General features: G+C 45.7%; 1 protein-coding gene across 1 annotated transcript; it reads left to right on the top strand.

The window, feature by feature from the left end:
- Nucleotides 1–1041: 1041 nt before the first annotated feature.
- Nucleotides 1042–26927, top strand: tdh (L-threonine dehydrogenase). Its single transcript, XM_036976396.1, has 9 exons — nt 1042–1217; nt 6726–6921; nt 8992–9034; nt 12440–12510; nt 20917–21066; nt 21195–21367; nt 21591–21681; nt 23889–24158; nt 24771–26927. The coding sequence occupies exons 2-9, from the start codon at nt 6738–6740 to the stop codon at nt 24908–24910; spliced, it is 1122 nt and encodes a 373-aa protein (XP_036832291.1). The 5' UTR covers nt 1042–1217; nt 6726–6737; the 3' UTR covers nt 24911–26927.
- The last annotated feature ends 858 nt before the right edge of the window (nt 26928–27785 follow it).

The raw sequence follows: 27785 nt of genomic DNA, 5'->3' as shown, positions 1-27785 counted from the left end.
GAAACGTATGGCTATATCTTGGCCAGGTCGCAGTTGTAAATGAGAACTTGTTCTCAACTGGCCTACCTGGTTAAAAATAATAATAATTGGACGGCAGGTAAGGGTGCTCTCGAGCGGCTAGAGGTTCTTTACCATTCGGCCACCAATGCTCCTTATAGGACACATCACTGCACTCTATACTCCTCTGTAAACTGGTCATCTCTCTATACCCGTCGCAAGACACACTCGTTGATGATTATTTATAAAACCCTCTTAGGCCTCACTCCCCCCTGTCTGAGATCTCCACTGCAGCCCTCATCCTCCACATACAACACCCGTTCTGCCGGTCACATTCTGTTAAAGGTCCCCAAAGCACACACATCCCTGGGTCGCTCCTCTTTTCAGTTTGCTACAGCTAGCGACTGGAACGATCTGCAACAAACACTCAGACTGGACAGTTCAAAGACTCAATCATGGCCACTCTTACTGATAGTTGTGGCTGCTTTGTGTGATGTCTTGTTGTCTCTACCTTCTTGCCCTTTGTGCTGTTGTCTGTGCCCAATAATGTGTGTACCATGTTTTGTGTTGCTACCATGATGTGTTGCTGCCATGCTGTGTTGTTGTCTTAGGTCACTGCTTATGTCGTGCTGTGGTGTCTCTTTTGTCATGATGTGTGTTTTTGTCTTATATATATATAAATATATATATATATATATATATATATAAATATATATATATATATAAATATATATATATATATAAATATATATATATATATATATATATATATATATATATATATATATTTATTTATTTTTTTATTTTTTTTAATTTTTTTTATCCGAGCCCCAGTCCCGGCATGAGGCCTTTTGTCTTTTGGTAGGCCGTCATTGTAAAATAAGAATTTGTTCTTAACTGACTTGCCTAGTTAAATAAAGGTTAAATAATAAATAAATAAATAAAAAGATAGGTTACCACGTGTATGCGACAGAGGAACCACACCTCCGAGGCTCTGCCAATCAGAGAGGAAGCCGGGTTGTGTTGAACCCAGATGGCTCCTGCTGATATATAACCCTCATGTCTGGGGCTGATGCAATCCTTCAAGAAGACGGAACGTGTCGTCAGCTTCACCAGCTATTAAAGACAAACATCCTTTCTCTGTAACTAACCAAGGCGCCAAGAAACAAGGGACACTCGTATCTTCCGAGTTTTATAAAGATCACCCAGCTAATTATCTGGTGAGTAAATCATTATTCATTGGAATTCATTGAGTTAAAACGAATGTTTTCTGTAAAGTGAATCGGGATTTTACTCAAATGTCTGAAGCAGAAGAATGGAGAATTATCTAATGCGAGAATTTAGTTATTTATTACAGACGCAAATTGGGATGTATTTTATTAAAGACTGTCGCCAATCTAGTTATATAGCCTATACACTCAGATTGATTCTACTGTTGGCACACCTATCCTTTGAGCAACATGTATTTTAAGCAAATAGGAAAACACACAGGAGATATAACAGCTAATTAAAAATGTGGTTACAAATGCTGTGCAAAACAGTTGTACCGTACTACAATGCAACGTTTAGCGTGTCTTTGCAGAGTGGCAAAAAAAGAGAGCGAGACTCCGCGATCCTACTGCCAGTATAATATCCTGATGCAACGAGAACGGAATAATCCCATGTGTTTGAGCCTAGATCCATTCATTATGTGGCATGTTCCTAACCTTTGTTTGGTACACCAGAGGTTGGATAGGTTTTGGCATATAATATTACTATGTACACTCCAATCGGTCCCAGGACACCGTGTACATTAAAATGAACTGTGCCGAGTAGGATGATTCAATTATTTCATCATAAAAGAGGCAACGCGGTCAATTGAAACATTAGGGGCACAGGACCGGAAGCTCCCTTTGATTTAAGGAAGAGGCAGAAATGGAACATCATCGTGATTCTGCAAAAAAAAAAAAAAAAAAAACGGGCATTGTCTGGGCCTATAGAGAGAGACGTGCTGCGGTTACAAACCTTGTTATATGATGAGGATCAGCATATGGAATGAGGAGGAGCGAGAAAGCTGTCATCTCTCCGGGAATATAGCCAAGACAAGATTGCTAAAGCAGTAATATAATTTAGCAGACGTACTAAAATAGCCACATGATAGAGCAACAACCTGTTTTAAAATGAATTATATATATATAATTTCAGATTCTTAAAAAATAGCACCCTCATCAATCACCATGTGAATCTGACTTTTTAAAATTTGATATATCATGCCACCCACACCCAGATGAAATAGGCCACTGACTGGACTAGCCAAATTAAAACAAACATTTAAGAGGAGCCCAAGGAAATTATGTAAGCGGTTTAGGACGACATGATGTGAGAGTCAAACAATGTTGGCTCATCTTGGTTTTGGCTCATCATCTTGGTTTTGGCTCATCATCTTGGTGTGTTGGCTCATCATCTTGGTGTGTTGGCTCATCATCTTGGTGTGTTGGCTCATCATCTTGGTGTGTTGGCTCATCATCTTGGTGTGTTGGCTCATCATCTTGGTGTGTTGGCTCATCATCTTGGTTTTGGCTCATCATCTTGGTGTGTTGGCTCATCATCTTGGTGTTGGGTCATCATCTTGGTGTGTTGGGTCATCATCTTGGGGGTGTTGGCTCATCATCTTGGGGGTGTTGGCTCATCTTGGGGGTGTTGGCTCATCTTGGGGGTGTTGGCTCATCATCTTGGGGGTGTTGGCTCATCATCTTGGGGGTGTTGGCTCATCATCTTGGGGGTGTTGGCTCATCATCTTGGGGGTGTTGGCTCATCATCTTGGGGGTGTTGGCTCATCATCTTGGGGTGTTGGCTCATCATCTTGGTTTTGGCGCATCATCTTGGGGTGTTGGCTCATCATCTTGGGGTGTTGGCTCATCATCTTGGGGTGTTGGCTCATCATCTTGGTGTGTTGGCTCATCATCTTGGTGTGTTGACTCATCATCTTGGGGTGTTGGCTCATCATCTTGGGGTGTTGGCTCATCATCTTGGGGTGTTGGCTCATCATCTTGGGGTGTTGGCTCATCATCTTGGGGTGTTGGCTCATCATCTTGGGGTGTTCGCTCATCATCTTGGGGTGTTGGCGCATCATCTTGGGGTGTTGGCGCATCATCTTGGGGTGTTGGCGCATCATCTTGGGGTGTTGGCGCATCATCTTGGGGTGTTGGCGCATCATCTTGGGGTGTTGGCGCATCATCTTGGGGTGTTGGCGCATCATCTTGGGGTGTTGGCGCATCATCTTGGGGTGTTGGCGCATCATCTTGGTGTGTTGGCGCATCATCTTGGTGTGTTGGCGCATCATCTTGGTGTGTTGGCTCATCATCTTGGTGTGTTGGCGCATCATCTTGGTGTGTTGGCGCATCATCTTGGTGTGTTGGCGCATCATCTTGGTGTGTTGGCGCATCATCTTGGTGTGTTGGCGCATCATCTTGGTGTGTTGGCGCATCATCTTGGTGTGTTGGCGCATCATCTTGGTTTTGGCTCATCATCTTGGTTTTGGCTCATCATCTTGGTGTGTTGGCGCATCTTCTTGGTTTTGGCTCAACACATGGTGATTGACGAGGGAGCTCATTTTTAAAAGAGGAATTGGGTCAGTGTGTAAAATCAGTTTCATACGTTAGTAACTGTCGTAAAAATCACTCTGAGGCCAATGACTGCATGGCTATCTGTTTGAAGATTTATTGCAGACACATAACCAAATGAACAGCCTTCGATACATTTGATTAATGACTTGGATAAGCTAAGAACATTTACTAAGCTAAAAATAAATGAACAACTGCCCGTGATTATTTTTTATCTGACAGTAGGCCTGGAGTGTAGTCTGCTGCTGAACAGTACAGTAGTCCCAGAGTATAGTCTACTGCTGAACAGTACAGTAGGCCCGGAGTATAGTCTACTGCTGAACAGTACAGTAGGCCTGGAGTATAGTCTACTGCTGAACAGTACAGTAGGACCGGAGTGTAGTGTACTGCTGAACAGTACAGTAGGCCTGGAGTATAGTCTACTGCTGAACAGTACAGTAGGCCTGGAGTATAGTCTACTGCTGAACAGTACAGTAGGCCCGGAGTATAGTCTACTGCTGAACAGTACAGTAGGCCTGGAGTATAGTCTACTGCTGAACAGTACAGTAGGCCTGGAGTATAGTCTACTGCTGAACAGTACAGTAGGCCCGGAGTATAGTCTACTGCTGAACAGTACAGTAGTCCTGGAGTATAGTCTACTGCTGAACAGTACAGTAGGCCTGGAGTATAGTCTACTGCTGAACAGTACAGTAGGCCTGGAGTATAGTCTACTGCTGAACAGTACAGTAGGCCCGGAGTATAGTCTACTGCTGAACAGTACAGTACAGTAGGACCGGAGTGTAGTGTCCTGCTGAACAGTACAGTAGGCCTGGAGTATAGTCTACTGCTGAACAGTACAGTACGCCTGGAGTATAGTCTACTGCTGAACAGTACAGTAGGCCCGGAGTGTAGTCTACTGCTGAACAGTACAGTAGGCCTGGAATATAGTCTACTGCTGAACAGTACAGTAGGCCTGGAGTATAGTCTACTGCTGAACAGTACAGTAGTCCCGGAGTATAGTCTACTGCTGAACAGTACAGTAGGCCTGGAGTATAGTCTACTGCTGAACAGTACAGTAGGCCTGGAGTATAGTCTACTGCTGAACAGTACAGTACAGTAGGCCTGGAGTATAGTCTACTGCTGAACAGTACAGTACAGTAGGCCTGGAGTATAGTCTACTGCTGAACATTACAGTAGGCCTGGAGTATAGTCTACTGCTGAACAGTACAGTAGGCCTGGAGTATAGTCTACTGCTGAACAGTACAGTAGGCCTGGAGTATAGTCTACTGCTGAACAGTACAGTAGGCCTGGAGTATAGTCTACTGCTGAGCAGTACAGTACAGTAGTCCCAGAGTATAGTCTACTGCTGAACAGTACAGCAGGCCCGGAGTATAGTCTACTGCTGAACAGTACAGTAGGCCTGGAGTATAGTCTACTGCTGAACAGTACAGTAGGCCTGGAGTATAGTCTACTGCTGAACTGGCCTAGCCTACTGCTGTGATATTACAGTACCTTACAGTACTATAGCTGCATCACTCATGTGACTACGGGCCTATAGAGTAGGCCTACGCCAGCCTACATTAGTTCATATGGCCCAGTTCACGTACAAGTCAGTTCTGAGAGTGGGGAACATTTTAAACCCAGTGCCCTAAAATCATTTCATATGTGTCTTATCTGCTGCTCCTGGCAAACCTTGGAACAGCTTGTAGCTAATGTCACCATTCAGCTACAGACTGTCTGTCTGGCACTATTTTCATCCACCCTCATATCAACTCCTCTGTTCCCTGATTGGGTAATAGAGCGAGGGGGAGGGGGGAGGGGGGGAGAGAGAGACACACTATCATAAGGTTACTTAAGTTCACTTTTAATTTCTTTCAGAAGCTTTATCCGACGTTAAGGTAAATGTTTTTTCTTTAGAGCAATAATTAGACGTGTGAATGATTGAATGACGGATGTCCACACAGTATGATAGACGTGATGTTGGTGGATGATGGGTGGATGATGGGTGGATGATGGGTGGATGATGGTGGATGATGGTGGATGATGGTGGATGATGGGTGGATGATGGGTGGAGGATGGATGGATGATGGATGGATGATTGGTGGATGATTGGTGGATGATGGATGGAGGATGGATGGAGGATGGATGGAGGATGGATGATGATGGGTGGATGATGGATGGATGATGGATGGATGATGGATGGATGATGGATGATGATGGGTGGATGATGGATGGATGATGGGTGTTGTTTTTGTTTGATAATATGCTCTGTCTCACGTGTGTACACATTGCCAGCTCACAAAAGTAAACGGGCTTAGAACACAATGTGTAGTAAGTTCCATCATCAGTGTTAATTCATTATTATTATTATTATTTTTTTAAATACATTTGTATAGAATGACAACTCTTTAATGACGGAAAGCCTATTTTCACTGAGAGAATGAAGGAATAATAACATCTAGGAAGAGATCCATTTTCTAACTTTCCTCCCCCCCCCTCCTCCCTTCCCCTCTCCAAGTTACTCAAATTACTGTTAGCCTAGGCAACGTCTGAGACGCTGTAATAAACCGTGCCAAGAATGGTAGCCTAGGCTACTGTAATATGAGGACAGGTCTGTCATTTATGTAGTCAGACAGTGTCGCTTCGTCCCAAAATGGCACCCAATTCCCACAATGCAATACTTTTGACCGGGCTCTGGTAAAGATAAATAATACGTGTACTACAAAGGGGATAAATGACCTTTATTATTTTTAGGAGAGAGCCTGTGTTTCGCAGACCAAACGAAGCAACGAAACTGCTGAGCAAGCGAGGCGCTCCGTCATTCATTCCAATCCGGGGTTTAGTGGGTCCCGTTCTTCTTTTCACGTCTCATTTCTTGGCACCTCTTGAGTCCCCCCGGGGGGATGTCTACTGCCATGAGACACAGCTGCTGCATAATTGACACTTAGTCGCCACGACGATAGAAAGTCTCAATGCTTCCTGTCTTGGGCCTAGACGTAGCCAAGCTGGCAATGACCAACCTTGTAGTGAAAAAAAACTAAGACATTTATTAATATTATTATTATTATAGGCAATGTATATCATTCTACCTATTTGTAAAGTATTCAGGTGAAGGGTCCTTACACTGTCCTCTTCCTCCTCCTTTAGGTGACTGTGAAGATGCCTTTTATCAGAGCATTCAGCAAGGTGGCTAAGCAGGCCCTCCTGAGCCCAGGATGTGGCTGTCAGCCAATCACAGTGGCCGTACGGACCATCAGCTTCTCACCTCGCCAGGTCACCTCAGACGCCAGTTTCCACTCCGTGTCCTTCTCCGAGACGGACCACCCCAAGGTGCTCATCACAGGTAAGACCAATCAATGAATCACTCAATCAGGTAAAAGCTCAGAGAGACATCATCACCTGGGGGAGGAATCCCAGTTACAACTTACCACAATAGGATCTATTCAAAATTATGTGAAGAAACAAACCTTTCTCTAACGACTCTCCAGCTCGCTGTATTCTGTGGGACGAACCTCAATAACACAATCTCTCTCTCTGAAGAAGATGAACTTTGTCTAACTGAACATTAAGAAGGATTCTCAAGCAACAGACACAGTAGGATATAACTCTATTTATGGGAAGTGAACCCTAACCTCACAACCTCAATACCACACAATAGGACCTCTGTCTAAGGTAAAGAAGCTTTGTCTAAGTGAACCTAAACGAGGCTCCCAAGCAACAGATGGCTGGATTTATAAAGTGCTTGGTTTGTTGTGTGAAGGGATCATCACAGTGTTCACAAGCAGGATCAATAGGATAGAACCACTGTAGTGAGGGCCCTGACCCTCTCCTTTTCACACCCTCTGCTACTCTGTTTCTCACATTCTTTGCAAATGTATTAAAAATAAAATTTTATTTACAAAAGTATTCAGACCCTTTGCTATGAGACTCAAAATTGAGCTCAGGTGGTACATTTCAATTGATTGGATATGATTTGGAAAGGCACATTCCTGTCTATATGAGGTCCCACAGTTGACAGGTGCATGTCAGAGCAAAAACCAAGCCATGAGGTTGAAGGAATTGTCCGTAGAGCTCCGGGTCAGGATTGTATCGAGGCACAGATCTGGGGAAGGGTACCAAAACATTTCTGCAGCATTGAAGGACCTCAAGAATACAGTGGCCTCCATCATTCTTAAATGAAAGAAGTGTGGAACCACAAAGACTATTCCTAGAGCTGAGCACCCGGCCAAACTGAACAATCAGGGGAGATGGGCCTTGGTCATAGAGGTGACCATGAACCCAGTTCCTCTGTGGAGATGGGAGAACCTTCCAGAAGGACAACCATCTCTGCAGCACTCCACCAATCAGGCCTTTATCGTGGAGTGGCCAGACGAAAGCCACTCCTCAGTAAAAGGCAAATGACAGCCCTCTTGGAGTTTGACAAAATGCACCTAAACTCTCAGACCATGAGAAACAAGATTCTCTGGTCTGATGAAACAGAGATTGAACTCTTTGTCCTGAATGCCAATCGTCACATCTGGAGGAAACCTGGCACCAACCCTACGGTGAAGCATGGTGGTGGCAGCATCATGATGTGGGTATGTTTTTCAGTGGCAGGGACTGGGAGACTAGTCAGGATCGAGGGAAAGATGAACGGAGCAAAATACAGAGAGGTCCTTGATGAAAACCTGCTCCAGAGGACTCAGGACCTCAGACTGAGGAGAAGGTTCACCTTCCAACAGGACAACGATCCTAAACACACAACCAAGATAACGCAGGAGTGGCTTCAGGACAAGTCTCTGGATGTCCTTATGTGGCCCAGCCAGAGCCTTGAACATCTCTAGAGAGACTTGAAAATATCTGTGCAGTAACGCTCCACATCCAACATGATAGAGCTTGATTGGAATTGCAGAGAAGAATGAGAGAAACCACCCAAATACAGGTGTGCCAAGCTTGTAGCGTCAATACCCAAGAAGACTCGAGGCTGTAATCGCTGCCAAATGTGTTTCAACAAAGTACTGAGTAAAAAGTCTGAATACTTATGTAAATGTAATATTTCAGTGTTTTGTTTTATATATTTGCAAACATTTTCTAAAAACCTGTTGTTGCTTTGTCATTATGGCGTATTGTGATGTCATTATGGCGTATTGTGATGTCATTATGGGGTATTGTGATGTCATTATGGGGTATTGTGATGTCATTATGGCGTATTGTGTGTAGATTGACGAGGGGGGGGGAAAAACTATTTAATCCATTTTAGAATAAAGCTGTAACGTAACAACATGTGGAAAAGTCAATGGGTCTGAATACTTTCCGAATGCATTGTTTTAATGGTTTTTTTTTCTCCACCTCTTTTTAATGTTGCACTGTATGTTTTCTCTCTCTTCTCTTCTCTTCTCTTCTCTCTCTCTCTCTCTCTCTCTCTCACTCTCAGGTGGCCTTGGACAGTTGGGCGTAGGGCTGGCTACAATGTTGAGGTAAGAGCAGTGTGTTCTGTTGTAGAAAGACAAGCATTTCTTCTCTCTAAGTGTTGCTGCTTAACATTTAAATGGAATACATTCGTTTAGGACCATTTTTGGATGCTTCTTATTAGGACATAATCCGTGTTGGGGAGTAGTGAACTTCTTATTAGGACATAATCAGTGTTGGGGAGTAGTGATCTATATGTAGTTTGATTAGTAATTGAACTACATTTTGCAGTAGCTTGGTGGTAGTTAAACTAAATTGAAATATTGGTCTTTTTTTTTCAGTATTTAATTACTGTTTTACCATGTAGCGATGTGGCTAACTACTGGAACTGCACACTACTGTTTTACCATGTAGCGGTGTAGCTAACTACTGGAACTACACACTACTGTTTTACCATGTAGCTAACTACTAGAACTACACACTACTGTTTTACCATGTAGTGGTCTAGCTAACTACTGGAACTACACACTACTGTTTTACCATGTAGCGGTGTAGCTAACTACTGGAACTACACACTACTGTTTTACCATGTAGCGGTGTAGCTAACTACTGGAACTACACACTACTGTTTTACCATGTAGCGATGTGGCTAACTAATGGAACTACACACTACTGTTTTACCATGTAGTGGTCTAGCTAACTACTGGAACTACACACTACTGTTTTACCATGTAGCGGTGTAGCTAACTACTGGAACTACACACTACTGTTTTACCATGTAGCGGTGTAGCTAACTACTGGAACTACACACTACTGTTTTACCATGTAGCGATGTGGCTAACTAATGGAACTACACACTACTGTTTTACCATGTAGCGGTGTAGCTAACTACTGGAACTACACACTACTGTTTTACCATGTAGCGGTGTAGCTAACTACTGGAACTGCACACTGCTGTTTTACCATGTAGTGGTCTAGCTAACTACTGGAACTACACACTACTGTTTTACCATGTAGCGGTGTAGCTAACTACTGGAACTACACACTACTGTTTTTCCATGTAGCGGTGTAGCTAACTACTGGAACTACACACTACTGTTTTACCATGTAGCGGTGTAGCTAACTAATGGAACTACACACTACTGCTAGGCTAGAATATCCTTTCTTTTTCAGCATCAGATCTGCCTAATTCTCACTTTTTTTGTGGTTTAAAATGACAAGTATGTTCGACATCTTGACTCCAGAGTGATCCGTCCGTTCTACCAATTTGTACTCTGACATTTCAGATGTTTACACATGATACTTTTTCATTGAGTAGTTTGGGTGGAGTGAACTACTTTTTCAAAAGTAACTTCTGTAAAGAAAACTATATTTTTCTTAAGTGTAGCTTAACTTCTTCCAGTGTGAAGTAATTGGTAGCTTGGTAAGCTATATTTTAAGAGTGGCATCCCCAACACTATATAATCTAGGTACCACTTAAAACAAACAACAATTTGCAAAAAGCTTTATATAGCATACAGAAAGGCTTCAGTGCCAATGTTTCCTCTAAGCTGCACAGAGGCACTATCAGCCCAAGGAGAAAAAGCAGGAGATTGAACTTCATTCAACTGTTCTTGAGGTTTCCCCTGTTTAGTTAACACTGTCAACGTTTCACTTTTACTGTGGCAATTGTGATCAAACGCCAATATATTAGCCACTTTCAATGCAACATACCCGAAACAAAATGAACTAGGCAGAATGCATCGGAGTAGGATTCTATTTGCGCACGACTCAACCTGTATTTTACACATTTACTTTGAACTGGACCGTGTTTACAGCATGAGTGGTCATGAGTAGATAGATGCAGCTTGTTTTGAGATCAAAGCAAGAGCTGCATGCCCTTTATTTAACCTTTAGTTAACTAGGCAAGTCCGTTAAGAGCAAATTCTTATTTACAATGACGGCCTAATTTATAAGACAGTTCTTATTTTTATTGGTGGTTGGGACCCATCTATGTGAAGGCAAACCGCAAATTCCACAATTGTGCCTAATCCTTATTGTGGCTAGCTTCACAACACATAACCCGGTCAGGTCGAGCCTCACTAGCCAGATGAAGCTAGCTGGCTGCTTATAACGTTAGCTTTGGGCAACAGAGTTATGTAGCTGGCTAGCTATTTATTTTCATGAACTGAAGTTCAATATCAATAGGCGAACAACAAGTGACTACCTAGCTAATTACTCACATGGATTCCTAAATCATTGCTAAGAATAGTGAAAATGACTGCAGGTTCTACCGGTCATTGTTTTCAGGAATGGTTGTATTGGTGCTAGCTAGGTACCAAGCTAAAGCTAGCTACCCTAGAAGTTGCTGTCGAACAAATGAGTCTTTATTACCAACGCGGTATTGTAAACACATCGTTCGTGGCCTGTGGTTGCTTGTTTACAGACTTTTTTCTGTACAGCTTTGACAGTGCTACTGATAGTAGTGGTGGCGCTTGGCTTGCACGTGCAAATTTAGAACACACAACATTATATAAAGGAACTGTTTTTTTAAACTTTTTTAAAAGCTTATTTATTATTATTATTATTATTATATAAATAGTGTTTTTTGACTTTTAAAAGCTTATTTAACGCATCAAATAGTGTTATTTGACGTCTCTTTTAAGACGCGCAAAGACCCAAACGGCGTTCCATAGTGCGTCGTGAAGCTAAAAGCAGTGGCGCTATTACTGTGTAACTCCTGTAGGGCAACATCTGAAAAATAGCCCACTTAGTAGTGTGTACCGGTGCGAAAAAACAACATCACCCACGACAGAGAACGGTTGATTGTCAAGGGCAACGAATTCCATTATCTTGGCGTTAATTGGATTTCGCATTTTTTGAGTCGTCTCGCCGAAATGTTCTTACTCTTTTTCAAATGACTGCTGGACTTGTTGACTGCTCGATCCACGCAGCAGACATTGTGGGCGCAGGTTAGGAACGCTGTGTTGCACGTGTGGTGTAAAATATCACATGACGTCATTACGCTTTGACATCGTGCCGACACCGGTGTTCGCATTTTTTAGCTAATATCGTCCGATTCCGATATGTTCACCGATTTCTTTTTTTAAATTATTATTTGTATTTTTTTAAATTGTAATTATTTATTATTATTTGTTTTTTTAATTATTTTTTTACATTTTTAATTGTTTATTTTTTATTTTTGTATATATATATCGTGCATGCCTAGTTAAAAGTGTAACTTAAAGTGGATACAACCTCAGTGTTCACATTAAAGGCAAGCTGGAAGTTGCACTGAATTTGAACAACATTCATGTTTGCCCTCAGCAGACCTGATATTTGCTCTGTGCCAAAAAAAAACGAGGGAACATTATTCATAGCACTTGTGGCAACCCTGTACTCAACAACCAACCATTGAAATGTAGCCTTAAGGGGGGGGGGGGGTTAGTCGAGCTTCATCTTCCTGTGTTTAAATGTAACATCCTGTTTCACAGGAAGCGGTTCGGAAACAACAACGTGATCCTGTCGGATATCAGGAAGCCTCCAAGTCACATCTTTCACAGCGGTGAGTGATACAAAACATGTAGACACGAAATAACATCTCTGACCTGACCACAAGGCCATTGGCCCATGTATCAAGCATCTCTGACCGGACCACAAGGCCATTGCCCCATGTATCCAACATCTCTGACCTGACCACAAGGCCATTGGCCCATGTATCAAACGTCTCTGACCTGACCACAAGGCCATTGGCCCATGTATCAAACTTCTCTGACCGGACCACAAGGCCATTGGCCCATGTATCAAGCATCTCTGACCTGACCACAAGGCCATTGGCCCATGTATCAAGCATCTCACCATAGGAGTGATTTAGGATCCGTTTAGTCTTTTAGATCATAATGAATCAGATTACATGGAGAGGGGAGGACCTGTTCCTAGATCAGCGCTCCTACTCTGACACACTTGACACTAGGGTTGAATATTTTCCCGGTATTTTTTACAGATGTTCCATCCCGAGAATGAAACGCGTGTCTCCCGGGTAACCCGGTTTTCCCCGTCAAATCCGGAAGTGTCATTTAGAAAGCATTAGAAAGCATATAAATATGTCTGGATTTGATCGGTCTTCTTTGAAACTACCCAGGAGTTCTATTGGCTCCTGCATCCCACTTCGAATAGTCGATTGGTTTAAAAATTGCGGAAATGCGTCTGAGGTGAGCCGTCTGTCCCCGTCCCCCCCAGCCCTGAGGTGGGCCGTCTGTCTCCCCCCCCCACCGCCCAGCCCTGAGGTGGGCCGTCTGTTCCCCCCCCCCCCCGCCCAGCCCCGAGGTGGGCCGTCTGTCCCTGTCCCCCCCCCCCCAGCCCTGAGGTGGGCCGTCTGCTCCCCCCCAGCCCTGAGGTGGGCCGTCTGTCCCCCCCCCCCCCCCCCCCCCGCCCAGCCCTGAGGTGAGCCATCTGTCCCCGTCCCCCCCAGCCCTGAGGTGAGCCGTCTGTCCCCGTCCCCCCCAGCCCTGAGGTGGGCCGTCTGTCGTCCCCCCCCCCCCCGCCTAGCCCTGAGGTGAGCCATCTGTCTCCGTCCCCCCCAGCCCTGAGGTGAGCCGTCTGTCCCCGTCCCCCCCCAGCCCTGAGGTGGGCCGTCTGTCACTTTCCATTTCACACTACGCTCTTCATTTATATAATTTATTGTAATTCGCCGGTTTCTCGCAGTTATTTATCAATGGGGGGGAAATGCCGAGTGGTTTTGGGCGGTAAATCTCGGTAACCGGGTTCCCGCCATTCAACCCTACTTGACACATACGGCTCCAGGTCCTGAGCTTTCCAGGATGTTCCCTCCATCCTATGCTCTTTAGAGTATTACTCCATTGGTCTGTTCTGAATATGAGGTGAGACTTTAGGCTTTATGCAGTAGACTGGTGTTATCTAACTACCGATCTGAGCCACCTGGTTTACTGCTGTCCTACTGAAGGAGACTGGTGTTATCTATCTACCAATCTGAGCCTCCTGGTTTACTGCTGTCCTACTGAAGTAGACTGGTGTTATCTAACTACCGATCTGAGCCACCTGGTTTACTGCTGTCCTACTGAAGTAGACTGGTGTTATCTAACTACCGATCTGAGCCTCCTGGTTTACTGCTGTCCTACTGAAGTAGACTGGTGTTATCTAACTACCGATCTGAGCCTCCTGGTTTACTGCTGTCCTACTGAAGTAGACTGGTGTTATCTAACTACCGATCTGAGCCTCCTGGTTTACTGCTGTCCTACTGAAGTAGACTGGTGTTATCTAACTACCGATCTGAGCCTCCTGGTTTACTGCTGTCCTACTGAAGTAGACTGGTGTTATCTAACTACCGATCTGAGCCTCCTGGTTTACTGCTGTCCTACTGAAGTAGACTGGTGTTATCTAACTACCGATCTGAGCCTCCTGGTTTACTGCTGTCCTACTGAAGTAGACTGGTGTTATCTAACTACCGATCTGAGCCTCCTGGTTTACTGCTGTCCTACTGAAGTAGACTGGTGTTATCTAACTACCGATCTGAGCCTCCTGGTTTACTGCTGTCCTACTGAAGTAGACTGGTGTTATCTAACTACCGATCTGAGCCTCCTGGTTTACTGCTGTCCTACTGAAGTAGACTGGTGTTATCTAACTACCGATCTGAGCCTCCTGGTTTACTGCTGTCCTACTGAAGTAGACTGGTGTTATCTAACTACTGATCTGAGCCACCTGGTTTACTGCTGTCCTACTGAAGGAGACTGGTGTTATCTAACTACCGATCTGAGCCACCTGGTTTACTGCTGTCCTACTGAAGTAGACTGGTGTTATCTAACTACCGATCTGAGCCTCCTGGTTTACTGCTGTCCTACTGAAGTAGACTGGTGTTATCTAACTACTGATCTGAGCCACCTGGTTTACTGCTGTCCTACTGAAGGAGACTGGTGTTATCTAACTACCGATCTGAGCCACCTGGTTTACTGCTGTCCTACTGAAGTAGACTGGTGTTATCTAACTACCGATCTGAGCCACCTGGTTTACTGCTGTCCTACTGAAGTAGACTGGTGTTATCTAACTACCGATCTGAGCCTCCTGGTTTACTGCTGTCCTACCTATTGTTCACCTAATACCTTTTTTGCACTATTGGTTAGAGCCGGTTAGTCAGCATTTCACTGTGAGGTCTACTACACCTGTTGTATTCAGCATTTCACTGTGAGGTCTACTACACCTGTTGTATTCAGCATTTCACTGTGAGGTCTACTACACCTGTTGTATTCAGCATTTCACTGTGAGGTCTACTACACCTGTTGTATTCAGCATTTCACTGTAAGGTCTACTACACCTGTTGTATTCAGCATTTCACTGTGAGGTCTACTACACCTGTTGTATTCAGCATTTCACTGTAAGGTCTACTACACCTGTTGTATTCAGCATTTCACTGTGAGGTCTACTACACCTGTTGTATTCAGCATTTCACTGTGAGGTCTACTACACCTGTTGTATTCATCATTTCACTGTGAGGTCTACTACACCTGTTGTATTCAGCATTTCACTGTGAGGTCTACTACACCTGTTGTATTCATCATTTCACTGTAAGGTCTACTACACCTGTTGTATTCAGCATTTCACTGTGAGGTCTACTACACCTGTTGTATTCAGCATTTCACTGTGAGGTCTACTACACCTGTTGTATTCAGTATTTCACTGTAAGGTCTACTACACCTGTTGTATTCAGCATTTCACTGTGAGGTCTACTACACCTGTTGTATTCAGCATTTCACTGTGAGGTCTACTACACCTGTTGTATTCAGCATTTCACTGTAAGGTCTACTACACCTGTTGTATTCAGCATTTCACTGTGAGGTCTACTACACCTGTTGTATTCAGCATTTCACTGTGAGGTCTACTACACCTGTTGTATTCAGCATTTCACTGTAAGGTCTACTACACCTGTTGTATTCATCATTTCACTGTGAGGTCTACTACACCTGTTGTATTCAGCATTTCACTGTAAGGTCTACTACACCTGTTGTTGTATTCATCATTTCACTGTAAGGTCTACTACACCTGTTGTATTCAGCATTTCACTGTGAGGTCTACTACACCTGTTGTATTCAGCATTTCACTGTGAGGTCTACTACACCTGTTGTATTCAGCATTTCACTGTAAGGTCTACTACACCTGTTGTATTCAGCATTTCACTGTGAGGTCTACCTACACCTGTTGTATTCAGCATTTCACTGTGAGGTCTACTACACCTGTTGTATTCAGCATTTCACTGTGAGGTCTACTACACCTGTTGTATTCAGCATTTCACTGTAAGGTCTACTACACCTGTTGTATTCAGCATTTCACTGTAAGGTCTACTATACCTGTTGTATTCGGCATTTCACTGTAAGGTCTACTACACCTGTTGTATTCAGCATTTCACTGTAAGGTCTACTACACCTGTTGTATTCAGCATTTCACTGTAAGGTCTACTACACCTGTTGTATTCAGCATTTCACTGTGAGGTCTACTACACCTGTTGTATTCAGCATTTCACTGTGAGGTCTACTACACCTGTTGTATTCAGCATTTCACTGTGAGGTCTACTACACCTGTTGTATTCAGCATTTCACTGTGAGGTCTACTACACCTGTTGTATTCATCATTTCACTGTGAGGTCTACTACACCTGTTGTATTCAGCATTTCACTGTGAGGTCTACTACACCTGTTGTATTCATCATTTCACTGTAAGGTCTACTACACCTGTTGTATTCAGCATTTCACTGTGAGGTCTACTACACCTGTTGTATTCAGCATTTCACTGTGAGGTCTACTACACCTGTTGTATTCAGTATTTCACTGTAAGGTCTACTACACCTGTTGTATTCAGCATTTCACTGTGAGGTCTACTACACCTGTTGTATTCAGCATTTCACTGTGAGGTCTACTACACCTGTTGTATTCAGCATTTCACTGTAAGGTCTACTACACCTGTTGTATTCAGCATTTCACTGTGAGGTCTACTACACCTGTTGTATTCAGCATTTCACTGTGAGGTCTACTACACCTGTTGTATTCAGCATTTCACTGTAAGGTCTACTACACCTGTTGTATTCATCATTTCACTGTGAGGTCTACTACACCTGTTGTATTCAGCATTTCACTGTAAGGTCTACTACACCTGTTGTATTCAGCATTTCACTGTGAGGTCTACTACACCTGTTGTATTCATCATTTCACTGTAAGGTCTACTACACCTGTTGTATTCAGCATTTCACTGTGAGGTCTACTACACCTGTTGTATTCAGCATTTCACTGTGAGGTCTACTACACCTGTTGTATTCAGCATTTCACTGTAAGGTCTACTACACCTGTTGTATTCAGCATTTCACTGTAAGGTCTACTACACCTGTTGTATTCAGCATTTCACTGTAAGGTCTACTATACCTGTTGTATTCGGCATTTCACTGTAAGGTCTACTACACCTGTTGTATTCAGCATTTCACTGTGAGGTCTACTACACCTGTTGTATTCAGCATTTCACTGTGAGGTCTACTACACCTGTTGTATTCAGCATTTCACTGTGAGGTCTACTACACCTGTTGTATTCAGCATTTCACTGTGAGGTCTACTACACCTGTTGTATTCGGCATTTCACTGTGAGGTCTACTACACCTGTTGTATTCAGCATTTCACTGTGAGGTCTACTACACCTGTTGTATTCAGCATTTCACTGTGAGGTCTACTACACCTGTTGTATTCAGCGCATATGACAAATACAATTTGATTTGATATATTGATCCCTGTGAAAAGCTTCTTGTACAGGGCACCAGGAAGTGGATGTGTTCTGCTAAGGTTAATTGATAACTAAGGTCACAGACCTCATGATCAATACCTGATGAATGGTGATTGGCTGGCCAGTACTGCAGTGACGAATGCCAACCAAGTCTAACTGACCTATTAACATATAAACTGTCCAGATACCCTGTTAACCGAGAATACGGTCTAGAGCCCTGTTAACCGAGAATACTGTCTAGAGCCCTGGTAACCCGAGAATACTGTCTAGAGCCCTGTTAACCGAGAATACTGTCTAGAGCCCTGTTAACCGAGAATACTGTCTAGAGCCCTGTTAACCGAGAATACTGTCTAGAGCCCTGTTAACCGAGAATACGGTCTAGAGCCCTGTTAACCGAGAATACGGTCTAGAGCCCTGTTAACCGAGAATACTGTCTAGAGCCCTGTTAACCGAGAATACTGTCTAGAGCCCTGTTAACCGAGAATACTGTCTAGAGCCCTGTTAACCGAGAATACTGTCTAGAGCCCTGTTAACCGAGAATACTGTCTAGAGCCCTGTTAACCGAGAATACTGTCTAGAGCCCTGTTAACCGAGAATACTGTCTAGAGCCCTGTTAACCGAGAATACTGTCTAGAGCCCTGTTAACCGAGAATACTGTCTAGAGCCCTGTTAACCGAGAATACTGTCTAGAGCCCTGTTAACCGAGAATACGGTCTCGGGCCCTGTTAACCGAGAATACTGTCTAGAGCCCTGTTAACCGAGAATACTGTCTAGGGCCCTGTTAACCGAGAATACGGTCTAGAGCCCTGTTAACCGAGAATACGGTCTCGAGCCCTGTTAACCGAGAATACTGTCTAGAGCCCTGTTAACCGAGAATACTGTCTAGAACCCTGTTAACCGAGAATACTGTCTAGGGCCCTGTTAACCGAGAATACTGTCTAGGGCCCTGTTAACCGAGAATACGGTCTAGGGCCCTGTTAACCGAGAATACGGTCTAGAGCCCTGTTAACCGAGAATACTGTCTAGAGCCCTGTTAACCGAGAATACTGTCTAGAGCCCTGTTAACCGAGAATACTGTCTAGAGCCCTGTTAACCGAGAATACTGTCTAGAGCCCTGTTAACCGAGAATACTGTCTAGAGCCCTGTTAACCGAGAATACTGTCTAGAGCCCTGTTAACCGAGAATACTGTCTAGAGCCCTGTTAACCGAGAATACTGTCTAGAGCCCTGTTAACCGAGAATACTGTCCAGAGCCCTGTTAACCGAGAATACTGTCCAGAGCCCTGTTAACCGAGAATACGGTCTAGAGCCCTGTTAACCGAGAATACTGTCTAGAGCCCTGTTAACCCGAGAATACGGTCTAGAGCCCTGTTAACCCGAGAATACGGTCTATAGCCCTGTTAACTGAGAATACGGTCTAGAGCCCTGTTAACCGAGAATACTGTCTAGAGCCCTGTTAACTGAGAATACAGTCTATAGCCCTGTTAACCCGAGAATACAGTCTAGAGCCCTGTTAACTGAGAATACTGTCTAGAGCCCTGTTAACTGAGAATACGGTCTAGAGCCCTGTTAACCGAGAATACTGTCTAGAGCCCTGTTAACCGAGAATACTGTCTAGAGCCCTGTTAACTGAGAATACGGTCTAGAGCCCTGTTAACCGAGAATACGGTCTAGAGCCCTGTTAACCGAGAATACTGTCTAGAGCCCTGTTAACCGAGAATACGGTCTCGAGCCCTGTTAACCGAGAATACGGTCTCGAGCCCTGTTAACCGAGAATACTGTCTCGAGCCCTGTTAACCGAGAATACTGTCTCGAGCCCTGTTAACCGAGAATACTGTCTCGAGCCCTGTTAACCGAGAATACTGTCTAGAGCCCTGTTAACCGAGAATACTGTCTAGAGCCCTGTTAACTGAGAATACGGTCTCGAGCCCTGTTAACCGAGAATACGGTCTAGAGCCCTGTTAACCGAGAATACGGTCTAGAGCCCTGTTAACCGAGAATACTGTCTAGAGCCCTGTTAACCGAGAATACTGTCTAGAGCCCTGTTAACCGAGAATACTGTCTAGAGCCCTGTTAACCGAGAATGCGGTCTAGAGCCCTGTTAACCGAGAATACTGTCTAGAGCCCTGTTAACCGAGAATACTGTCTAGAGCCCTGTTAACCGAGAATACGGTCTCGGGCCCTGTTAACCGAGAATACTGTCTAGAGCCCTGTTAACCGATAATACTGTCTAGAGCCCTGTTAACCGAGAATACGGTCTAGAGCCCTGTTAACCGAGAATACTGTCTAGAGCCCTGTTAACCGAGAATACTGTCTAGAGCCCTGTTAACCGAGAATACTGTCTAGAGCCCTGTTAACCGAGAATACTGTCTAGAGCCCTGTTAACCGAGAATACTGTCTAGAGCCCTGTTAACCGAGAATACTGTCCAGAGCCCTGTTAACCGAGAATACGGTCTAGAGCCCTGTTAACCGAGAATACTGTCCAGAGCCCTGTTAACCGAGAATACTGTCCAGAGCCCTGTTAACCGAGAATACTGTCTAGAGCCCTGTTAACCGAGCGTATCTCTGAAATGTCAACGGAGCTCTGAGTGTACCGCAAGCGTTGTTATTTTCAGAACCTTTTAAATCAGCTCGTGTCGTGTTCATTTGGAGTTTTTGGGGGGGACTTGAACAATCCTAAAAAGACGCTGCGAGAAAGCGGCACCGTTCTGTCGACAGATCTCCGTGCTTATTATGTTAATTAAATTATGTTAATGAAATCTGACTTTTATAAAAATATTTATAAATATATATATCATGTTAAGAGAATGACCCCACTGAATGATTCATAACATGAAGAATCATGTTTTGTCTTTAGTCAAATGTATTTAATAACATAAGGAAGTGTAATTTCATCACCAAAAGCGCCTTTTAGACACCCTAGATAATACTGTAGCTGCCGATGAGCTAAATGGAAGAGTGGCTAGAAACCTTAGACCAGGGGTTCCCAAACTCTTTCACTCAGACCCCCCCCCCCCCCCCGTTCCAATATTTGGGGACCCCCCCCTTCCCACATGCACGCGCCATGTCTATTTCTATGGTAACAAGCACTGTTCATGACACAAACTGTTCGCACCCCTCTTGTTGGCGGAGAGAGAACCTGTTGCAGGTTTTAATGTTTTATTTCCTGTTTTACCCCCCCCCCCCCCCCTCCCCCTACAGGACCCTTCATCTACTCTGACATCCTGGACTATAAAAACCTTCGTGAGATCGTTGTCAACAACCGCATCACCTGGTTGGTTCATTACAGTGCCCTGCTCAGTGCTGTGGGAGAGTCCAATGTAGCTCTGGCACGGGACGTCAACATCACTGGTGAGCCATAGAGAATCCGCCATCTTGGCTCAACTTAGATCCACAACACACCAGTTGTTTTATATATTTTTTATAACCAAGCCTGGAAGGTGTCCACGGGGAGTAATTGTGAACTTCCTGTTCGTCAGGGCTCCACAACGTCCTGGACATTGCAGCGGAGCACGGACTGCGTCTGTTCGTCCCCAGCACCATCGGAGCTTTCGGGCCCACCTCTCCCCGGAACCCGACCCCTGACCTCTGTGTCCAGAGACCCAGGACCATCTATGGGGTCTCCAAAGTCCACGCAGAGCTCATGGGAGAGGTGAGAGAGAAAAATATATATACAATATTGTAAGAAATACAAAATATATAGCAAAATTGGGGATCAATTGACAATGAGCATTCAGCCTCAGGCCACACTGCCCCTGGCTACTCAGGAATCTGACCTGGTGAATTTGACCCCTTCAGTCGTCTGAAATCATTGGTTTGTAACGTCGCTATAAGTGAAACATCCGAACCCTTATTGGCCGTCTTCCCTCCAACAGTACTACCACCACCGCTACGGCCTTGACTTCCGCTGTCTGCGCTACCCAGGCATCATCTCTGCTGACTCGCAGCCTGGAGGAGGAACGACAGGTGAGTTAGAGACACGCACTGTAGCAGAACACCTACGCACCTGTCCTCCCTAAGACGCTCTCTCTCTCTCCCACACACACACACAGACACACACACACAGACACACACACACACACACACACACCTCTGTCCTCCCACACACACACACACACACACACCTCTGTCCTCCCACACACACACACACACACCTCTGTCCTCCCACACACATACACACACACACACCTCTGTCCTCCCACACACACACATAGCGTAACACCAGTCCCTTCACTATCGAAACTCTATTTGTGTTCTGCCTCCTGACTTCAACATGTCATTGGGGTTATGTAACAACAGAACATGGTCCTTGTGCTTATGGCCTTCAGTATCTTTTGCCAGGGTGACAATGCTAAGACACTAGGTAATGCTGCTACAGGGTGACAATGCTAAGACATTAGGTAATGCTGCTACAGGGTGACAATGCTAAGACATTAGGTAATGCTGCTACAGGGTGACAATGCTAAGACATTAGGTAATGCTGCTACAGGGTGACAATGCTAAGACATTAGGTAATGCTGCTACAGGGTGACAATGCTAAGACACTAGGTAATGCTGCTACAGGGTGACAGTGCTAAGACATTAGGTAATGCTGCTACAGGGTGACAATGCTAAGACATTAGGTAATGCTGCTACAGGGTGACAATGCTAAGACATTAGGTAATGCTGCTACAGGGTGACAATGCTAAGACACTAGGTAATGCTGCTACAGGGTGACAGTGCTAAGACATTAGGTAATGCTGCTACAGGGTGACAGTGCTAAGACATTAGGTAATGCTGCTACAGGGTGACAATGCTAAGACACTAGGTAATGCTGCTACAGGGTGACAATGCTAAGACACTAGGTAATGCTGCTACAGGGTGACAATGCTAAGACACTAGGTAATGCTGCTACAGGGTGACAATGCTAAGACATTAGGTAATGCTGCTACAGGGTGACAATGCTAAGACACTAGGTAATGCTGCTACAGGGTGACAATGCTAAGACATTAGGTAATGCTGCTACAGGGTGACAATGCTAAGACACTAGGTAATGCTGCTACAGGGTGACAATGCTAAGACACTAGGTAATGCTGCTACAGGGTGACAATGCTAAGACACTAGGTAATGCTGCTACAGGGTGACAATGCTAAGACATTAGGTAATGCTGCTACAGGGTGACAATGCTAAGACACTAGCTAATGCTGCTACAGGGTGACAATGCTAAGACATTAGGTAATGCTCCTACTACCAGGGTGATAATGCTAGGATGTTAGGTAATACTGTAGTAGTATTACCTATGTCTCAACCCCTCCCCTTTGTGACACACCCCTCACCCCATGCCTGGTTATCCAATGGCATTCCCTCACTTTGGGGCTGATGAGGTGGCGTCTGTAACTGAAGGGAGTTAGCCTTGTCCAGGACACAATTTCCTGAATCCCCTGTTTCTGTAGTGAGACATCTTGATGTACAGGACACCCCCTGGACAGGACACTAGTTTATCTCCTGTTTATGTAGTGAGACAGCTTGATGTACCAGGACACCCCCTGGACAGGTCACTAGTCTATCTCCTGTTTCTGTAGTGAGACAGCTTGATGTACCAGGACACCAGTCTGTCTCCTGTTTCTGTAGTGAGACAGCTTGATGTACAGGACACCCCCTGGACAGGACACTAGTCTGTCGCCTGTTTCTGTAGTGAGACAGCTTGATGTACAGGACACCCCCTGGACAGGACACTAGTCTGTCTCCTGTTTCTGTAGTGAGACAGCTTGATGTACAGGACACCCCCTGGACAGGACACTAGTCTGTCTCCTGTTTCTGTAGTGAGACAGATTGATGTACAGGACACCCCCTGGACAGGACACTAGTCTGTCTCCTGTTTCTGTAGGGAGACAGATTGATGTACCAGTACACCCCCTGGACAGGACACTAGTCTATCTCCTGTTTCTGTAGTGAGACAGCTTGATGTACCAGGACACCCCCTGGACAGGACACTAGTCTGTCTCCTGTTTCTGTAGTGAGACAGCTTGATGTACAGGACACCCCCTGGACAGGACACTAGTCTGTCTCCTGTTTCTGTAGTGAGACAGCTTGATGTACAGGACACCCCCTGGACAGGACACTAGTCTGTCTCCTGTTTCTGTAGTGAGACGGTGTGATGTAAACACATCTATCTCCTGCCTCCCTTTCTCCAGACTACGCGGTAGCCATCTTTCACGACGCCGTAAAGACGGGGAAGTTTGAGTGCAACCTGAAGCCAGACACGCGGCTGCCCATGATGTACATCGACGACTGTCTGCGTGCCACCGTGGAGATGATGGAAGCGCCCGCAGACACCCTCTCCATGAGGACCTATAACATCAACGCCATGAGCTTTTCCCCTGAAGAGCTGGCTCAGGAGGTCCAGAAACAGCTGCCGGACCTGGAGGTCACCTACGACATCGACCAAGTCAGACAGGCCATCGGTAAGATCATTTTTATTGATGCTTTTATTTATCTTGGTTTGGAGTAGCAAAATTCCTAATGTTTTCCTGAAAATTCTAGTGGGAAGATTCCCTACTGATTCTGGGAAGATTCCCTACTGATTCTGGGAAGATTCCCTACTGATTCTGGGAAGATTCCCTACTGATTCTGGGAAGATTCCCTACTGATTCTGGGAAGATTCCCTACTGATTCCGGGAAGATTCCCTACTGATTCCGGGAAGATTCCCTACTGATTCCGGGAAGATTCCCTACTGATTCTGGGAAGATTGCCTACTGATTCCGGGAAGATTCCCTTCTGATTCCGGGAATCCTCTAACCCGGGGATTTCTTGAAAAGCTGGGAATTAGCAACCATAATACTGGTGGATGATACCATCTGAGATCAAGGATCAATGAACGAGGAAGACCAGTCTAAATGCGCCACACGAGGCCTCGTCATTGAGATTCTCCAAACATACATGCATTTTAAGATTTTGATGAAGTTTTAATGTAGAAACGAACAACAACAAAGTCTTGTGACCATTTGACCGACAAAAAAAAAACCAAAAGTGTCAAAGACATTGACGATGTCCCCCCTCTTCTCTCCCTTTACAGCCGACAGCTGGCCAATGAACTTTGACGACTCTAACGCGCGGAACGACTGGGGCTGGAAACACGACTACGACCTCCCGGAGCTCGTCCAGACCATGCTCAACTACATCGGCTCAGACTCGCGCATCGCAAAGGCCAACTGAGGGGGCCAGAGGTGGCGTGATGCTGGCTGACGTGATGCTGGGTGGGGGTGATGCTGGGTGACGTGATGCTGGAGCAGTGTTTCTTTGTACATACTGTAAAGACTGTTGTTTTATAGGAGGGAGACACGTGGTGTGTAAATAGTCGTTTTCTCTGTCATTTGGAAGGGCTCTCAATCTGTCTGTGTGTCTGTGTGTCTGTGTGTCTGTGTGTCTCTGGGTCTGTGTGTCTCGGGGTCTGTGTGTCTGTCTCGGGGTCTGTGTGTCTGTCTCGGGGTCTGTGTGTCTGTCTCGGGGTCTGTGTGTCTGTCTCGGGGTCTGTGTGTCTGTCTCGGGGTCTGTGTGTCTGTCTCGGGGTCTGTGTGTCTGTCTCGGGGTCTGTCGGTGTCTGTCTGAACAAGTTACTAGAACGTGGTCGTGTGAGAAGTAGCGGGCCGATTCCCCTCCTTCTCTCCCTCCCTCCCTCCCTCTCAGGAAGGAGGAGAGGTTGGAACACAGGGGTCTGAGAACATGTTGAGATAAAACATCGGAGGCGTTGACTCCATAAATTGACTCCATGGGGTTGACTCCATGGGGTTGACTCCATGGGGTTGACTCCATGGGGTTGACTCCATAGGGTTGACTCCATGGGGTTGACTCCATGGGGTTGACTCCATGGGGTTGACTCCATAGGGTTGACTCCATAGGGTTGACTCCGTGGGGTTGACTCCATAGGGTTGACTCCATAGGGTTGACTCCATAGGGTTGACTCCATAGGGTTGACTCCATGGGGTTGACTCCATAGGGTTGACTCCATAGGGTTGACTCCATGGGGTTGACTCCATAGGGTTGACTCCATGGGGTTGACTCCATGGGGTTGACTCCGCGGGGTTGACTCCACGGGGTTGACTCCGCGGGGTTGACTCCGCGGGGTTGACTCCACGGGGTTGACTCCACGGGGTTGACTCCGCGGGGTTGACTCTGTGGGGTTGACTCTGTGGGGTTGACTCTGTGGGGTTGACTCTGTGGGGTTGACTCTGTGGGGTTGACTCTGTGGGGTTGACTCTGCGGGGTTGACTCCGCGGGGTTGACTCCACGGGGTTGACTCCGCGGGGTTGACTCCGCGGGGTTGACTCCACGGGGTTGACTCCGCGGGGTTGACTCCGCGGGGTTGACTCCACGGGGTTGACTCCGCGGGGTTGACTCCACGGGGTTGACTTCGCGGGGTTGACTTCGCGGGGTTGACTCCGCGGGGTTGACTCCGTGGGGTTGACTCCGCGGGGTTGACTCCACGGGGTTGACTCCACGGGGTTGACTCCACGGGGTTGACTCCGCGGGGTTGACTCCGCGGGGTTGACTCCGCGGGGTTGACTCCGCGGGGTTGACTCCACGGGGTTGACTCCGCGGGGTTGACTCCGCGGGGTTGACTCCACGGGGTTGACTCCACGGGGTTGACTCCACGGGGTTGACTCCGCGGGGTTGACTCCACGGGGTTGACTCCGCGGGGTTGACTCCGCGGGGTTGACTCCGCGGGGTTGACTCCGTGGGGTTGACTCCGTGGGGTTGACTCCGTGGGGTTGACTCCGCGGGGTTGACTCCGCGGGGTTGACTCCGCGGGGTTGACTCCGCGGGGTTGACTCCGCGGGGTTGACTCCGCGGGGTTGACTCCACGGGGTTGACTCCACGGGGTTGACTCCACGGGGTTGACTCGCGTGGCTATAAATTATGATTTAACATTTTAACAGGCAAACAAACAAACAAAAGAATGGCGCATTGGTCAACCTAAAGAATCCTTCTTCTCTCTGTGGGAGAGCTGATGTTATAAAGGTCACCTTCTATGTACGTAAAGCTATTGCAAAGGGGTTCGCTGTTGTAGAAGTATTTAGCCAAAAGCTGGGAATTCAGGTTTCAAAAGGCCCTACATTTACAGTCATAATCACACAAGTTTTAGATTGAAGAGGTTTATTTAATATAAGCGTTGTGTTTGATGCACTTTAGAGTATGAGAGGAAAATGATTTTAAACCCTTTTTAAATAAATCATCAAACATACATTGAGGTGTGGAGGAACACATTGAGTACAAGTTGTTCTCTGCCCACTGATTCTACATTATTTTATGTACTCTGTCTGCTGGGGACCACTGACTGGGAACCACTGACTGGGAGTCATGGTGACTCCATGTGTTTCTGGCACTTGTATGTAAAGTGTGAATGAATAGACCTCCGTTCCTCTGGAATCCTTTGGTTGTATCTCAAATGGCACCCTATTCCCTATATGATGGCACCCTATTCCCTATATGATGGCACCCTATTCCCTATATGATGGCACCCTATTCCCTATATGGTGGCACCCTATTCCCTATATGGTGGCACCCTATTCCCTATATGGTGGCACCCTATTCCCTATATGATGGCACCCTGTTCCCTATATGGTGGCACCCTATTCCCTATATGATGGCACCCTATTCCCTATATGGTGGCACCCTATTCCCTATATGGTGGCACCCTATTCCCTATATGATGGCACCCTGTTCCCTATATGGTGGCACCCTATTCCCTATATGATGGCACCCTATTCCCTATATGGTGGCACCCTATTCCCTATATGGTGGCACCCTATTCCCTATATGATGGCACCCTATTCCCTATATGATGGCACCCTATTCCCTATATGGTGGCACCCTATTCCCTATATGGTGGCACCCTGTTCCCTATATGATGGCACCCTGTTCCCTATATGGTGGCACCCTATTCCCTATATGATGGCACCCTATTCCCTATATGGTGGCACCCTATTCCCTATATGATGGCACCCTATTCCCTATATGATGGCACCCTATGCCCTATATGATGGCACCCTATGCCCTATAGTGTGGCACCCTATGCCCTATATGATGGCAC

Source organism: Oncorhynchus mykiss, chromosome 4, assembly GCF_013265735.2.
Source record: "Oncorhynchus mykiss isolate Arlee chromosome 4, USDA_OmykA_1.1, whole genome shotgun sequence".
Lineage (NCBI taxonomy): Eukaryota > Metazoa > Chordata > Actinopteri > Salmoniformes > Salmonidae > Oncorhynchus > Oncorhynchus mykiss.
The sequence above is the reverse complement of the archived record's forward strand: the minus strand, read 5'-3'. Positions and strand labels throughout refer to the sequence as shown.

What these genes read in the sequence shown, in the direction of transcription:
- tdh (XM_036976396.1), top strand. Translation starts at nt 6,738, where the DNA reads ATGCCTTTTATCAGAGCATTCAGCAAGGTGGCTAAGCAGGCCCTCCTG. An exon ending in GGGCTGGCTACAATGTTGAG is followed by an intron (nt 9,035 to 12,439) that starts GTAAGAGCAGTG and finishes CCTGTTTCACAG; the next exon opens with GAAGCGGTTCGGAAACAACA. An exon ending in GCCTGGAGGAGGAACGACAG is followed by an intron (nt 21,682 to 23,888) that starts GTGAGTTAGAGA and finishes CCCTTTCTCCAG; the next exon opens with ACTACGCGGTAGCCATCTTT.